The sequence below is a fragment of the Aspergillus piperis genome, assembly GCF_003184755.1.
Source record: "Aspergillus piperis CBS 112811 unplaced genomic scaffold BO85scaffold_3, whole genome shotgun sequence".
Taxonomy (NCBI): domain Eukaryota; kingdom Fungi; phylum Ascomycota; class Eurotiomycetes; order Eurotiales; family Aspergillaceae; genus Aspergillus; species Aspergillus piperis.
The window spans coordinates 1,868,513-1,883,140 of NW_020291593.1; the positions used below are offsets into that span (position 1 = coordinate 1,868,513).

Consider the following 14,628-nt stretch of genomic DNA (forward strand, 5'->3'; position numbering starts at 1 on the left):
ATAGATTAGCTTGTTCATTCAGTTTGACTACCATGATGCGCTGTACTCTTCACCACCCTGGTCCTATATGCATGACGGAATGATATTATTACAGTTTATTTCGTTTGTCGAGGCTGAGATTGATTTCAATTCTGGAAGAGCACTCCGTCCCACGTATTGATGATCTGTACGACCTACTATCTACTATTCATTGGGTCTCTAATTCTCTTACATGTTCTTCCTCCAACGGTTTCTCTCTATACGACCCCGCTAGACGAACATATAACATCTCCTATTCTTCCAATACCATCATGTCAGAGATGAAAGAAGTAAAATGGACATATCTCAAGTATGAGCAAGGGGGTTTGGAAGAAGAGGAATTGTATGGAGCAACACTGGGTAATGCAGCAATGTGCGTGGAAAACATGGATGAAAGAGGCGATGACAAGGCAAACTCCAAAAGCAAACGTTGAGATGGTAGACTATGAGACGACTGACGATAAAGAAACGAATGGAAAGGATGAAACGGGCCCAGAAGAAATCACAAAAGTCGTGGAAGGCCTACTATATCTGCCCTGATATACTGCACCGAATTTAGATAAGCTCTGCAAACTGGGAATCAAACGAAGAGTAAGAATATCGGAAACCTGAGCGTAGCTCCCATTGTGACGCTGAAATATGAAGCCAATGTCACCGTCCACGAAGCTAACAACCTCCTTTGGCTCGAAAGGTATGCCTCGGCGGTGCCAATCCCTAAGCTCCTGGCTTGCTACACTTGGATAGAGCAGATTTTGCAGCCCTGTTATGCGGAGGGTTTGTTGTATCGGAATCTCGAGCAGATGTGCTGAAATTTGTAAGTATCTTCCACTCTGGTGCGTCTATGGCAGCCTTTTTGCCAAAATGAGCATTACTGGGCTGGTTGCTATAGCTAGCCCTTACGTCCCTAGGGTAACTCTTCTTCATGGCCGCTAAGAGTGTCAATATACCATCCAGCTACGCAGCATGAAGCGGTGGGAGTTAGGGTTATCCATATTCACTTACTCAACCCTTCAAAAATGAGAACACCAAGCAAGACACCTTGATTGAACGTATAAGTGAAGTCATTCCACTATCTCTAGCCCTGATACTTCCAAAGTAACTAGACAGTACACAAACTACGTCTGAAAAATCCATCTCGGATCCCTATCCCCCAAAAAGTCCCCCTCAGCATCCCCCACACCCCCCATCAACGCCTCCATTCCCTCCCTCTCCCTCACCTCCGCCTTAGCCCTATTCTCCCTCCTCAGCACCTCCCACAACACCCCCACAACCACCAAATTGGCCACCAAATACCCCAACGCAAACCCATGACCCAGAAAATACCTCGGACTCGTCTCCGTCCGATACAACTGCGTCCCCAACACAGCGCCCAAATTCCCAATGGAAATCTGCATCGCATTCGCAATGCACCTCTTCGTCTGGCCAGAGACATTATTCGCCGGCCACGACAACACAATCGCCACGGCGGGGTAGATCCCCGCTGCAGCGAAGAACGTCCCCAGGTAGGAGACCCCAGGTCGATGATCAGTTAGTAGAAGGATATAGCCGATGCATGCTAGTGCCGTAGAACCCAGAATGAAGGGTGCACGCCGGTGCGTGCGCTCTGATAGAATGGCGACGGTTATGGTTAGGACGAATGCAACGGCGTAGGGCGGGACGGTGAGGAGTTGGGCTTGCGCGGATGTGTAGCCTAGGGCGGAGATGATTGTTGGCTATATTTTTATATAGATGTGTTTGTTAATGAGTGCTATTTGTTGTGTGTGTATCCAAGGGTAAGTAGCTCACCATGAACAAAGATAGAGTGTAGAGTGGAAGTGACATTGTATGGAATGCTAATCCGTATAACCAGACCTTGATATCTTTGAAGGCGTCGAAGACAGCACTCCAGGTGAATTGCTCGTCGCGGGTCGAGTCGTTGTCGTTCTTCAGACGGAATTGGATGAATTGACGCTCCTCGGGGGTCAGAAATTCGGCTGTTGAGGGGTAGTTGTAGACCCAGAAGTAGGCGCCGATGGACATGAGGACTGTTAGGAGGCCTTCCTTTATTGTTCCTTTCTGTTAGTTAGGGTTTGAGGTAGGGGAGGCGGGGATAGTACCAGGATGAAGATCCATCTCCAGCCGCTGTATCCGCCTAAACCTTTCATGTGGGCTATGCCCTGTGTTCATCATTAGCTTGGCTAGAACAGAAAGTGAGGGAGTGGGTACAAACCCATGCTAGAATCCCTCCAAAAGCACCCGCTAAAGAAGCAGCACTGAAGAATAGAGCTACGCGGTAGTGTTGCTCGTTGCGTTTATACCACATTGATAGGTAGAAGACGACGCCGGGGAAGAGGCCACTTTCTGCTATGCCGAGGGCTGTTTTCAATTTTAGCATTGTACATATTATGATACGGTTGGTTTATGGGGGTATGTGTACCAGTTCGCGAAGTCAGATATCCCGCATAATTCTGCACCACGCCCAGAAGCGTCGCCACAATACCCCAGACTAATGTTAATGTGGGGAGCCAGATCCTGGGTGTGGTTTTCTTCAAGACAATGTTGCAGGGAACTTCGAAGAGGACGTAGCCGATGAAGTAGAGGGTTAAGCCGGTGAGGTATTGGTCTCCTGCTGTTGTTTGGTTAGGGTTTATTGTTATGTGATTTGATATGGTAGGGGTGGGTAGTACATACACATGTGGATCTCGGTGGCCATGCCTTCGAGTCGGGCGTTTCCCACTGTAGGTATTGAAGTATTGGTTAGATTTTGGGGACTTTTATCGGGTGCAAGGAAGAGGGAACGGGGGTACCATTGCTGCGGTCGAGAAATGATAAGAGATATAGGATGGTTAGTGGTGGGAGGAGACGAAAGTCTAGTTTGCGAAGTAGGGCTTTCTCGTTGATGTTGGTGACGCTGCTTGTGCTGGGCGAGGCGGCCTTTTCGTCGGCCTCTATTGTCTTTTCGGGTGTGGATGCCATGCTGCTCATAGCAGGTGTATGGATTACTGTTCCTGACAGTACTAACTATTCAGAGTATCTTTCAATCTAGGTTTGACAACGGGACGGGACTATATAAGAGTCTGCTGGAGTCGCACTCCACGTGGGACAGACATCATGGCAGCCGTGATGAAAGGCATTGTCAGGGTCCAGAAGGGCTAATCCTTGCCTGCTATGGGATATTTGCTTCCACGAGCCGATGCGCAATCTGAAGCGGTGATGACGAGATTGGTGGAGTAATCCACATAAGAGGAAGTAAAGTTAACAAGGTTTGGGGGTGGGGGTAAATAGGTAGATGTTCCTGGTGGTGATGATGGATTGTTTGATAGTAGACCCACTACCTGGATATGATAAGTAAGACCTGCATAGTATTGGTGAGAAACTAGGTTGCTCTGTAAGTGATATTCAGACTGCTGATCTTGTGCTGAACATTGATAGTTATTCTGGGCATAGTTGGCTAATGAATGAGAGGCCCGAGGTGGTGTATTCTGGAGGAGAAAGCACGCCATCTGCAGCCCGCTCAACGTCATTTGGCTCACTCGGTCGAGAGCTGCGATGCTAAATTATACTATCTGGTTCATCGCTCAGACCAGTTGGCAGCGTTTCTGGTGCATAATATGATCTTAACTAATTTGCATAGTGATTTATGTAGGAAGTATGAAACGCTATGCAGAAGTAACCCTCATTCTTACTAATGATACTTAGAATTTAGATTTGTCCAGCATAGACTGAATGTACAAGTATACAAGGTATGGAACATGGAAAAATATGAAGATAGATGGCATCGAATAATCATCATAATATTGTTGCGAGACATGATCAACATTTCTCAGTGGTATCTTGTTAGTAGTCGTCAGGGGTATCTCTTGTTGTCGTTGTTGTCCATCCCACCCAAATGTCCCGAAGATTCAACGCCAGTCCAGGATTCCCAAAATCCCAAAGTCCGTCCATCCAAACCCAATGATAAAAGAAAACAAACAAGGGAAAAAAAGGTAAAGGAAAAGAAAACACGCCAAAGAAACCAAAGAAAACGCCAAACACAACAGAAAACACCACACACACACACACACACAAAACACACACATAACGAACACAACACACACAACACACAGAACACACACATAAAACACACACACACATCACACACAATACATAATACACACACCACATACATCACACATAACGGGATGATTGTGTTCATGGAAGGAAATTCATCTAATCTATCATGCGGGCATTCTAATCGCCTCGCAGCCTACGCGGTATATGTATAACACTGCTTAACTTTTCGAAAAAACACCAGCCAATGCGGAAAAAAAGGAAGAAAAGCAACACGCAACGTAAATCACACATGATGCTTGGAGGTCGCCATTCAGACCTGTGAAACAACGCCACAGAAATCCTTGGGTTCCCTCAAAATCGTAGTACTCGTCAATACCCCGGAATGACCTAAGGCGCCAGAATCAACGCAAGCAGAGCCATACGGCAGTAGAGACCATATCTCATCTGTAATCCAACATCAGCATCATGTTCAGTCAATGGGGCGGGGGAGAAACTAACCTGGCGGAAGTAGGCCGCCCGCTGGTCGAAGTCAACTTCCTCCGAGATCTCCGCGTTACGAGGCAGAGGGTGCATCACGACCATGTGGCTCTTGGCGTGCTTCAGAAGAGCGTTGTCAATGACGAAGCTGTTCTTCAGACGCTCGTACTGAGCCAGATCGCTGAAGCGCTCCTTCTGCACACGGGTAGAGTACAGAACATCGGAGCGGGCAACGATCTCAGGAGTCAGCTCCTCAGACTCCACAACAAGCTGGCCAGAGGCAATGACTTGCTGGCGGACCTCCTCGGGCAGGGAAAGATCCTTGGGCGCAACCAGCTGGACGCGAACATCGTAGAACTGGAGCAGCTTCAACAGCGAGTGCACAGTGCGGCCGTAACGCAGGTCACCAGTGAAGGTGATGGTCAAGCCGGTAACGGTGCCGAGCTCCTCACGGATGGTGAAGAGGTCAAGGAACGCCTGAGTGGGGTGCTCAACACTGCCGTTGCCACCGTTGAGGATGGGGACGGGGGAGAACTTGGCCGCGGTCTCGGCGCTGCTGGGATCGGGGTGACGCAGAACAACGGCATCTCCGTAGCAGCCGAGAGTGCGGACGGTATCCTGCAGGGTCTCACCCTTCTTGGTCGAGGAGTGCTCGGTGGAGATGGCAATGGTGCGGCCTCCCAGACGCTGCATGGCAGCATCGAAAGAAGCGGACGTCCGGGTGGAAGGCTCATAGAAGAGAGTGCACAGAACACGGCCCTTCAGGATATCAAGCACACCCTGGCGCTGGACTCCCAGGCGCATCTCCTGGGCCACAGTGAAGAGCAGGTGCAGATCAGCCCGAGTGAACTGGTTAACGGACAGCACATGCTTCTGTCTGAAGGTGGACCGAGAGAGCATCTCAAGGAGAGAGGAAGACACCTGGGGAACGGGGGTGTACAGAGGAGGTCCAAGCTCTCCCACAGCAGGGGCCTGCTCAGCAAGCTTGCGGCCGGGGCGGAGAGGAGTTCCAGAGAAGGACAGTCTGCGGTCGAGAGAGCTCTCGGGACGAGCATGCACCATAGGGGACATGGCCTTCACGGAAGGAGAGGCGGGCACAATCCGGTGGGTGGACATGTCGGTTCCAGTGGAAGCATCGGAGATGATTTCACCATCAAGGCAAGAGGTCTTACCCTGGAAGACAACACGCTGCACAGACCCTCTAACGTTCTTGCCGTTGAAAGGAGACCAAGCACCCTGGGGTGCCTGGAACAGGTACGGCCGGTCAACCTCAATCTCGACGGAGCTGTCGGCCTGGTCGTGAAGCTCGAAGATCTTCTTGGGGTTCTCGTAGAGACGAGCGACAATGTCCTCAACAGTCAGGCGACCCTCCGAGACGGCAGTGAACAAGAGCGGCAGAGTCTCGGCGATACCGGCGACAGGAGAGCTCTTCTCACCAGCAACCTGGTAAGGGATGCTGCCGACAGAGAAGACATCGATGGTGCTCAGGTGCTCCCACAAGGCCTTCTGGTCCTCAACCGAGGGCAGCGAGCTGCACTCGGGGAAGTCATCCTTCGTAAGGAACAGACTGTAGACGGAAACATCGCAAGTCACCTTAAGACCCTTCTCCTTGCTGAGAGCAATGAGACTGATGTCCTCCTTGGACGAAACACTCATGACGTGAATGTTGCGGCTGTGGAGGCTGGCCAACAGCAAGACGGAGGCCAGGTCAGTAGACTTGGCATCGGTGATGATAGGCTTGCTGGACGGCCAGTTACCGAAGTGGTTGGTGACCGTAGCAACCTTGCTGATGTTGCCAGACAGGTGGTTGAAGGGGATGAAGAGCGAGCCCACGTCTCCCGTCACTTGTCCGATCTGGTCGGCGTTGTCAGCAGTGGCCACAACAGAGAAGTTGAAGTCGCAGAAAGAGGACTTCTCAGCATTCTGCTGGGCAATCTTCAGGGCACGAGCATCGGTGACCGAAGCGTCAACACCAACAGGCATCACGCGAACCATGCTGAAACCAGCGGCAATGGATGCCTTGGTCATGGCCTGGAAGTCAGGGGAGCCAGGAACCATCAGGTTGGGCACGAAAGCAGCGACGTTGATCAAGCCGGGCAGGATGATAGTGCGGTGGCTGGTCTGGTAGTCAATGGTCTGCACGTTGAGAGCAAAGTGGCGAGCAATGGCCTCAATGAGGATCTTGGCGTTCTTGACGTTGGTGACCAGAGGAGTCTGGTAGTCAACAGCCATACGACGAGTGCGGTAACCCTTACTCATGTAGTTGGCAGGACGTCTGAACCGGTTGTTGGACGGCAAGTTGATGTACAAGTCAATCAGGTTGTTGGCCAAGTGCTGAGTGAGCGAGTACTCGGACTTGATGTCCTCCTCCTCTCCCGGAAGGATCTCGAGATACTTGACGGGGACGCCGTTCTCCTTCAGGAAATCAGCAGTACCGGAAGTGGCGAAGAGGTTGAACCCAATCTGGTGCAGCTTGCGGATCGAGGGCAGCATCTCCATCTTCTCCTTGTAGGAACCGATAGAGAACAGCACGTTACGCTTGGGAAGGCGGAAACCGGTGGAGATCAAGGCCTTGAGGTAGGCTTCGTACTTGTCACGACCGAAAGATGCGACTTCTCCAGTGGAGGCCATCTCGACACCCAGGACGGGATCGGCACCCGAGAGACGAGAGAAGGAGAACTGGGGCACCTTCACACCGACGTAGTCCTTGGGGATGGAAACAGGAGGATATTCAGCGAAGGGAGCGCCGATCATCGCCTTAGTAGCCATCTCAATGAGATCAACGCCCATAACCTTCGAGACGAAGGGGAAAGAGCGAGAAGCTCTGACGTTACACTCGATGACCTTGATGTCGTTGTCCTTGGCGATGAACTGGATGTTGTAAGGACCAGTGACGTTCAGAGCGTTTCCGATCTTCCGGGTAGCCTCCTCAATGCGGCGGACGGTCTCGGGATCCAGGTCCTGCGGGGGCAGGATCAAGGTGGCATCACCAGAGTGGACACCGGCATTCTCAACGTGTTCAGAGATGAAGTGTCCAACCATGACACCGTTGCGAGCCACAGCATCCATCTCAATCTCCTTGGCGTTCTCAATGTACTTGGTAATAACCACAGGGTGCTCACGGGAGACCTCAGCAGCCTGGTTGAGGTAGCTGGCCAAGTCGTGCTCAGAGTAGACAGTGTTCATGGCAGCTCCGGAAAGCACGTAAGAAGGTCTGACAAGCACAGGGTAGCCGACCTTGTTACAGAATTCGGTAGCCTCCTCAGTGCTAGTAAGCTCCTTCCAAGCCGGCTGGTCAACTCCGATACGGTCAAGCATGCGGGAGAACTTGTAACGGTTCTCAGCACCATCGATCATCTCGGGAGAGGTACCAAGGATGCGAACGTTCAAGCGGTGCAGGGGCAGAGCAATGTTGTTGGGAGTCTGACCACCCATGGAGATAATCACACCGCTAGAGGACTCCAACTGGTAGATGTCAAGGACAGTCTCCAGGTTGATGTTCTCGAAGTACAACCGGTCAGCCTCATCATAGTCGGTACTGACAGTCTCCGGGTTGTAGTTGACCATGACCGTCTTGTGGCCCTGTTCACGAAGGGTACGGATAGCCCGCACGGAACACCAATCGAACTCGACGGACGAACCAATACGATAAACACCAGATCCGAGAACCATGATACCCTTGTCCTCGAAGTTGACATCGTGCTCAGAGGCGTTGTATGTGAGGTACAAGTAGTTGGTGACCGAGGGGAACTCAGCAGCAACCGTATCGATCTGCTTCACAATGGGGATGATACCAGACTCGACACGCAGACGTCTGACAGCCAGCTCGTTGGAGCTGAGGAACTTGGCAAGCTGACGATCCGAGAAACCAAGCTGCTTGGCCTGGCGGATAAGGGGCCTGGGCACACTGGTGGCATTGTATTGGGTCATGAGCTTGCTGAAGTCGCTAAGACCCTTAAGTCTGCTCAGGAACCACTTGTCGATCTGGGTAAGCTTCCAGATATCGTCGACGCTGTAGCCAGTAGCCATGGCGTTGGCAATGGCAAACAGACGCTGGTCGGAGGGAGTCTGCAGTTCACCCTTGATGGACATGAGGGCATTGGTCTCGTTGAATCCAAGGTTGTGGAAGTCGACGGAGCGGATAGCCTTCTGAATGGCTTCCTCGAAAGTACGTCCGATAGCCATGACCTCACCAACACTCTTCATGGAGGAACCGAGCTGGGTGGAGACACGGGTGAACTTCTTGAGATCCCAACGGGGAATCTTCACGACACAGTAGTCAAGGGAAGGCTCGAAGCAAGCGCAAGTGACCTTGGTGACCGAGTTCTTGATCTCGTTCAAGGGGATACCCAGACCAAGCTTGGCAGCGATGAAGGCAAGAGGATAACCAGTGGCCTTGGAAGCAAGAGCAGAGGATCTGGACAAACGAGCATTGACTTCGATAATGCAGTACTCCTTGGAGAAGGGGTTCAGCGCATACTGAATGTTACACTCTCCGACAACACCAAGGTGGCGAATGACGTTGACGGCAGTTGTACGCAGCATGTTGTAGTCTTCGTCAGAAAGAGTCTGGGAAGGAGCAACAACGATAGAGTCACCGGTATGGATACCGAGAGGGTCGAAGTTCTCCATGTTACAGACAGTGATGCAGTTGTCCCTGGCATCACGGACGACTTCGTACTCGATTTCCTTCCATCCCTTCATACTGCGCTCAATCAGCACCTGAGGACTAGCAGCGAAAGCCTTGAGGCAGAGCTCCCTCAGCTCATCCATGTTATCGGCGAAACCACTGCCAAGACCTCCAAGGGCATAGGCAGCACGGACGATAACGGGGAAGCCGATGCTTTCAACGACTCCCATGGCCTCTTCCAAGTTGGAGGCAGATGCGGACTTGGCACACTTCTCATTGATGGAGTCCATGCTGCGAGCAAACAGCTCACGATCTTCGGTGGTGATGATAGTATCAATAGGGGTACCGAGGACCTTGACACCGAGGGACTCGAACTCATCCTTGAGCTGAATACCGACCTGCAGAGCGGTCTGGCCACCGAAGGTACAGTAGATGGCATCAGGGCGCTCGTGCTTGATCACCTTGCGAACAAAGTCGGCATTCACAGGAAGGAAGTAGACCTTGTCAGCCAAACCCTTGGAGGTCTGGATAGTGGCAATGTTGGGGTTGATCAAGACGGTGTAGATGCCTTCCTCCTTCAGGGCCTTGATGGCCTGACTACCGGAGTAGTCAAACTCACCAGCCTGGCCAATGCTCAGACCACCACTACCCAGGATCAGGACCTTCTTCACGGAAACGCGAGGAGCGATTCTGATGTTCTCTTCCTTGGCGCCACCAGGGAAAGAGACAGGCTTCTGAAGAGCGTCCGAGGAAGCCATGGTGTCCTTGATGCTGTTGATGAAGACGTCGAACAGGTATTCGGTATCTCTGGGACCAGGGGTGCTTTCAGGGTGGAACTGGACACTGAAGAAGGGCCGGTTGACGTGACGGATACCCTCGTTGCTACCATCGTTGGCATTAACGAAGAGCTCCTCCCAGCCCTCGGGGAGGCTGTTGGAGTCCACGGCATAACCGTGGTTCTGAGAAGTGATGTGGCACTTTCCGCTGAGCATGCTAGTGCAGGGAATGTTGTGACCACGGTTACCGAACTTCATCTTCAAAGTCTGGGCGCCGACGGAGCGAGCGATCAGCTGGTGACCCAAGCAAATACCGAAGACAGGAGTCCGGGCCTCCTTCAAGGTCTTGCTGAGGTTGTTGACAGTGGTGGCAAGGGTAGCCGGGTCACCGGGACCGTTCGAGACGAACAGACCGTCATAGTCCTTTCCAGCAAGAGTAGGGAAGTCATAATCCCAGGGAACGACGAGAACCTCAACACCGCGGGCAAGCAAGCAGCGCAGCTGGTTGAACTTCAGACCCACGTCCAAGCAGAGGACACGCACCGGGCGACCGGAGGGGTGTTTGAGGGCGACATTCTCGGGAGGGGAGAAAAGTTTGGGTTCCTTGATCGACACTGTCATATACAAGTCAGAAATGATCATTCTCGCTTGAGTTGTGAGTCGGGTGCCTACCTTCGGCGACCAGGTTCTTCTTGTTGGGGTCAACCCATTCGATCTGTTCGAAGAAAGGCTTCCAGCTGTCCTTCTCCGTGGGGATAACAGTGGCATCGCTGACAGTCTCAGACTTCTGGAGCAGCAGACGACCCAGCATGCTACCCTTTTGACGGATGCGCTTGGTGAGAGCACGGGTATCGACACCATGGACGGCAGGAACACCTTGCTCCTTCAGCCACTGGCCAAGGGAGGACTGAGCAAGGAAGTGGGAGTATTCCTCTCCGGCGTAAGTAGCAACGACCAGACCCGCGATGTGAATCTGGGTGGACTCGAAGTACTTGGGAAGAGTCTTCAACAACTCATCCATGGTCTCCCGGGAGGGGACACCATAGTTACCGACGAGGGGGAAGGTAACGACGAGGATTTGGCCCCGATACGAGGGATCCGTGATGGACTCTGGGTATCCCACCATACCGGTTTGGAAGACCAATTCACCGGCGATACTCTTCTCGGCACCAAAGCTGTAGCCCTGGTAGACGGTGCCGTCCTCAAGTTCGACGGCGACCATCCTCCCATTGCTGCCCCGGTAGGGAGCCGAAGCGGGAGGGATCACGGCCCCATTGTGAGCTTCCATCGGGGGAAGCGGCTGCAATTCCTTGTTGATCTGGTTGTAGGCCACTGCGCCTCCAGAAAGAGGGGAGGAGGGGAGGGCAGCCTCCTCGTGACCAGCGGACTGCGGCATTCTGGTGTGGTGACTGTGTATGTGGGGGGAGGGGAAAAAGGTCCTCTCGGGGACTGTATGACTGGGGGGTATTCTCTCTACCGTAGCATCAGCAGCCTCCAAGACCCTTTTGAGAAAGATGCAAGAGGGGAGGGAGTAGAGTGATTCTGCTGCTTCCGCACAGGAGGAGGAAGAATATAGGAAAGAGAGAGGAGAGGAGGAGAAAGAAGAATTCTCAAGAATAAAATTTTGTGTACGGCGGGCTTGATGGAGCTCTCTCATTGGGCTGTTGAACTCACCGATCCGGGGATCATGGGCCTTTCTGCTGGCCCTGACCGCCTCTGAAGAAAATTTTTCTCGACATTTTTTGGGGATTTTGAGGGGGTTGAGCACTGGGAGCCTTCGTTTGCTTTCTTTCCATTGCTAATTATGGAGTCTAAGCAATTCCTGTCCGCAATCCGGAGCCAGTCAAGTTTCATTCCCCTCCTCCCCTCCCCTTCCCCGAGTTCCAATTGCTGCATTGACTCATCCGTCACAGCGTGAATGGCATATTCTCTTTTACATCTGATTTACTACTGATATTCCAGATTGAGGGACTGATTCCAATCAGTATGGAATTCATACCCATCTGACGACTCATTCTTAATACGGAGTACATCCCCTGACGAGGATTAGACGGGACAGGGCCACCAATGTGTAACCGAGTGAGGTCATCGCAAGCAGAAAGCTCTTTTCTAGGTTAGTCTCGTATTAGGATTGCAGTTCGGTGGAGGGGGTTGCAGAGAGCGGTTCTGCCGCACACACAGACCTTCCTGCCTGTTAGTGCCACCAGCCCCAAAAAAAAACTGCCGAGATGGCCCGTCTCCGTCACAGTCAATTGGTTCTTTGGGGGACAGTTCGCCACACGGATCGACCACGCTTGCAGCCTGTGGCCACTGCAGGCGGTGAGCGCTATCCTACCCGGTTTGCCTGCCTTGGCTTTTGGTTCTGGATCCGGTCCGATGCCTGGCTTCATTTTCCTCCAATCATCGGCCCGATTGGCGCTTTCAGGAAACTCAATGCCAACCCGTTATCGGAAAGTGTACTTTTTTCGGCCTTTCGGTGGGATGCCGTTGGTTGAGTACCTTCTGGAACAAAGAATTTAGCATCTTACAGCTACTATGTTGAACCTTTTTTTTCCCGCTGTATACCCCGTAGACTGTATGCAGTATCTGCTCGAGCTCCTTGTTTTATCTTACCTTGAAATCCCCGCATCATGTGGCTATTCCGTTCCCGCATTGTTGGCGTTTCTGGACGGGTTCCTTGCATTAATGAACAAGTTGACAACCTAACCATCTATCTACCATGTGGAATATTCAATGTCGTCTCATTCATTCTTATAGTATGTGATATTCTATTCAAACGGTATTGAGGGTCCTTACATATATTGTGTGGTCCGCAATTGCATTGAGCACGGAGAAATTGAAGACATATCATATATATTTTTGCACATCGCTTTACTATAGTATCTTCTATGTCTCAGCCCTATCAGAACCTCCAAGAGACATACCCCCGCTTCTGTGGATATATGAAATGCAGATTATTGATGCTAGTATTTATTCTCGACTTGTGACTATGAGGCCGAATTTGCATTCTATATGCGTTCTGCAGCACTCGGATCAAGCACTTGAAGAGTCAATGCCAAGGCACGTTGCTGGGAGTTCTCCAAGTTCGATCGATTAAAGTGCGCACACTGTGTCAATCACCAGACTCCCTGCTTGATGTCCGACATTTTACACAAAGCGGCAAGGGTGATAGCGTCCCTCTCATAGAAGCGCCGCCCTTCCCCAACCTCGATGAAGTAGCTGCAGATTCACACTGAGGGGGTTTAAACAGACTGTATACAGTTTCCTCAGGCGAGTTTCTTCGATCTTCCCTTGATTCGCAAACTCGCGCCTTGGCCATAGCTGAGAAAAGGTTGTATGTCACTCCTTGCGACCCGTCCGAGAGATTAACATGTCATATGTCGTTTACTGCCGCGTGATGACTGCCGCGTGGGTCTTGAGCACGGTGGCTCGAACATTTAGACATATCCCTACACACCATTAGTGTCATCATATCGTAAAACCCACAAGCCTAACTACCCCAACCCTTCCCAACCTAGTAAAACACCGCAGCATACACCACCTGCATCATAAGAAATTCCAACGAATACTGCTCCAATATATCAGGCACAAGGTCAAGCCAAGCTGGTTTAAACCTGCAGGCGATCGTCGCATTGCAAAACTCCCAGTACTCCGGGAACCACCCAGCACCCTCCCAATCCAGTAAAGTAATATTGAACTCCGGACATCCATCGCGAACTCCGAGCCTCTCGACCATAATATTCTTCGGCTGAAGGTCACCGTGAGTGAAAACAGGACGGTGACCGGTCAGAGTCCGTTCAATCATGGGTCGCAATAATCGAATGTACTGTTCTGATTCTATCTGGCGGAGTCTCTCGATGATGGCATGATTAAATTCGTCCTGGCTTGTGAAGGGCCCAGAGATCTTTGGATCGTCATTGACAGTCCAGAATACTCCATCAAGGTAGGGTTGGCGGTTCACCATACCGAAGTAATCTGGCGACGGTATACTCCGTAGCTTTGTGATTGCGTCCTTGATCAATTTGCATATCGTCGCCTTTTCGCTCGAATCAAGCGATGGCAGTAGATTTTCAAGAGTGTCGCCAGGGACATGGTCCATTATGATATAAGTTTTCTTAGTGTCTGGGTCGTTAAAGGCTGCATGGACTTTGGGAACTGGGACTTGGTTGTCTTCAAGAAATTTCATCGTTTCAGCCTCGATGAGGGGTACCCCATAGCCTGATTTTACTGCGAAGCGCTCCCCCACGCGGAAGACTTGGTCGTATGCATCGGATATGCTTAGGCGCTCTGTTGCAGCCTCGATTTCGGGGACGGTTGGTAGGCGGAGGGTCTCAGGGGCTGTTTCATTTGACATGTTTGGCTACTTGTATTCTGTGGTATATTGAGCTTTTATTGATACAGATTTGTGGCACAGGGGCAGGTGTAAGCAGAGGATGGTCGGCGTTTTGTTTATGTTGAGTTTATGGTGAACAGCTGATAAGGAGGGGGAAAATCGACCAGTCAAGACGTAGAGAGACCCTGACCCTTGATTAGTAGCACAAACACGTGACAGAAGACTAGTATGCCTTTAGAGAAACTATTTAGAAAATTCCTAATGAACTCTAATAACCTAATTGGTATTTTATTTACTTCGGAACCATTACAAAATGTGATGCTTTGGAGCTGCCCTAGTGTCAGATATTGAACAAGCTGTGG

At 51.3% G+C, this 14,628-nt stretch overlaps 3 protein-coding genes across 3 annotated transcripts; all 3 read right to left on the bottom strand.

Annotated features, from left to right (window-relative positions):
* Positions 1-1,133: 1,133 nt before the first annotated feature.
* Positions 1,134-2,973, bottom strand: BO85DRAFT_435674 (allantoate permease family MFS transporter; the record flags this gene model as incomplete). The annotated part of the gene is made up of 7 exons (XM_025658539.1): positions 1,134-1,730; positions 1,804-2,073; positions 2,115-2,174; positions 2,228-2,373; positions 2,435-2,626; positions 2,689-2,733; positions 2,805-2,973. The coding sequence occupies 7 exons, from the start codon at positions 2,971-2,973 to the stop codon at positions 1,134-1,136; spliced, it is 1,479 nt and encodes a 492-aa protein (XP_025519323.1).
* Positions 2,974-4,437: 1,464 nt separating this feature from the next.
* Positions 4,438-11,329, bottom strand: BO85DRAFT_485133 (bifunctional carbamoylphosphate synthetase/aspartate transcarbamylase; the record flags this gene model as incomplete). The annotated part of the gene is made up of 3 exons (XM_025663303.1): positions 4,438-4,494; positions 4,549-10,547; positions 10,606-11,329. The coding sequence occupies 3 exons, from the start codon at positions 11,327-11,329 to the stop codon at positions 4,438-4,440; spliced, it is 6,780 nt and encodes a 2,259-aa protein (XP_025519324.1).
* Positions 11,330-13,349: 2,020 nt separating this feature from the next.
* Positions 13,350-14,409, bottom strand: BO85DRAFT_195814 (phosphotransferase enzyme family protein). Its single transcript, XM_025654472.1, has one exon. It carries the CDS (start codon positions 14,285-14,287, stop codon positions 13,448-13,450), a length of 840 nt encoding a protein of 279 aa, XP_025519325.1. The 5' UTR covers positions 14,288-14,409; the 3' UTR covers positions 13,350-13,447.
* Positions 14,410-14,628: the final 219 nt, after the last annotated feature.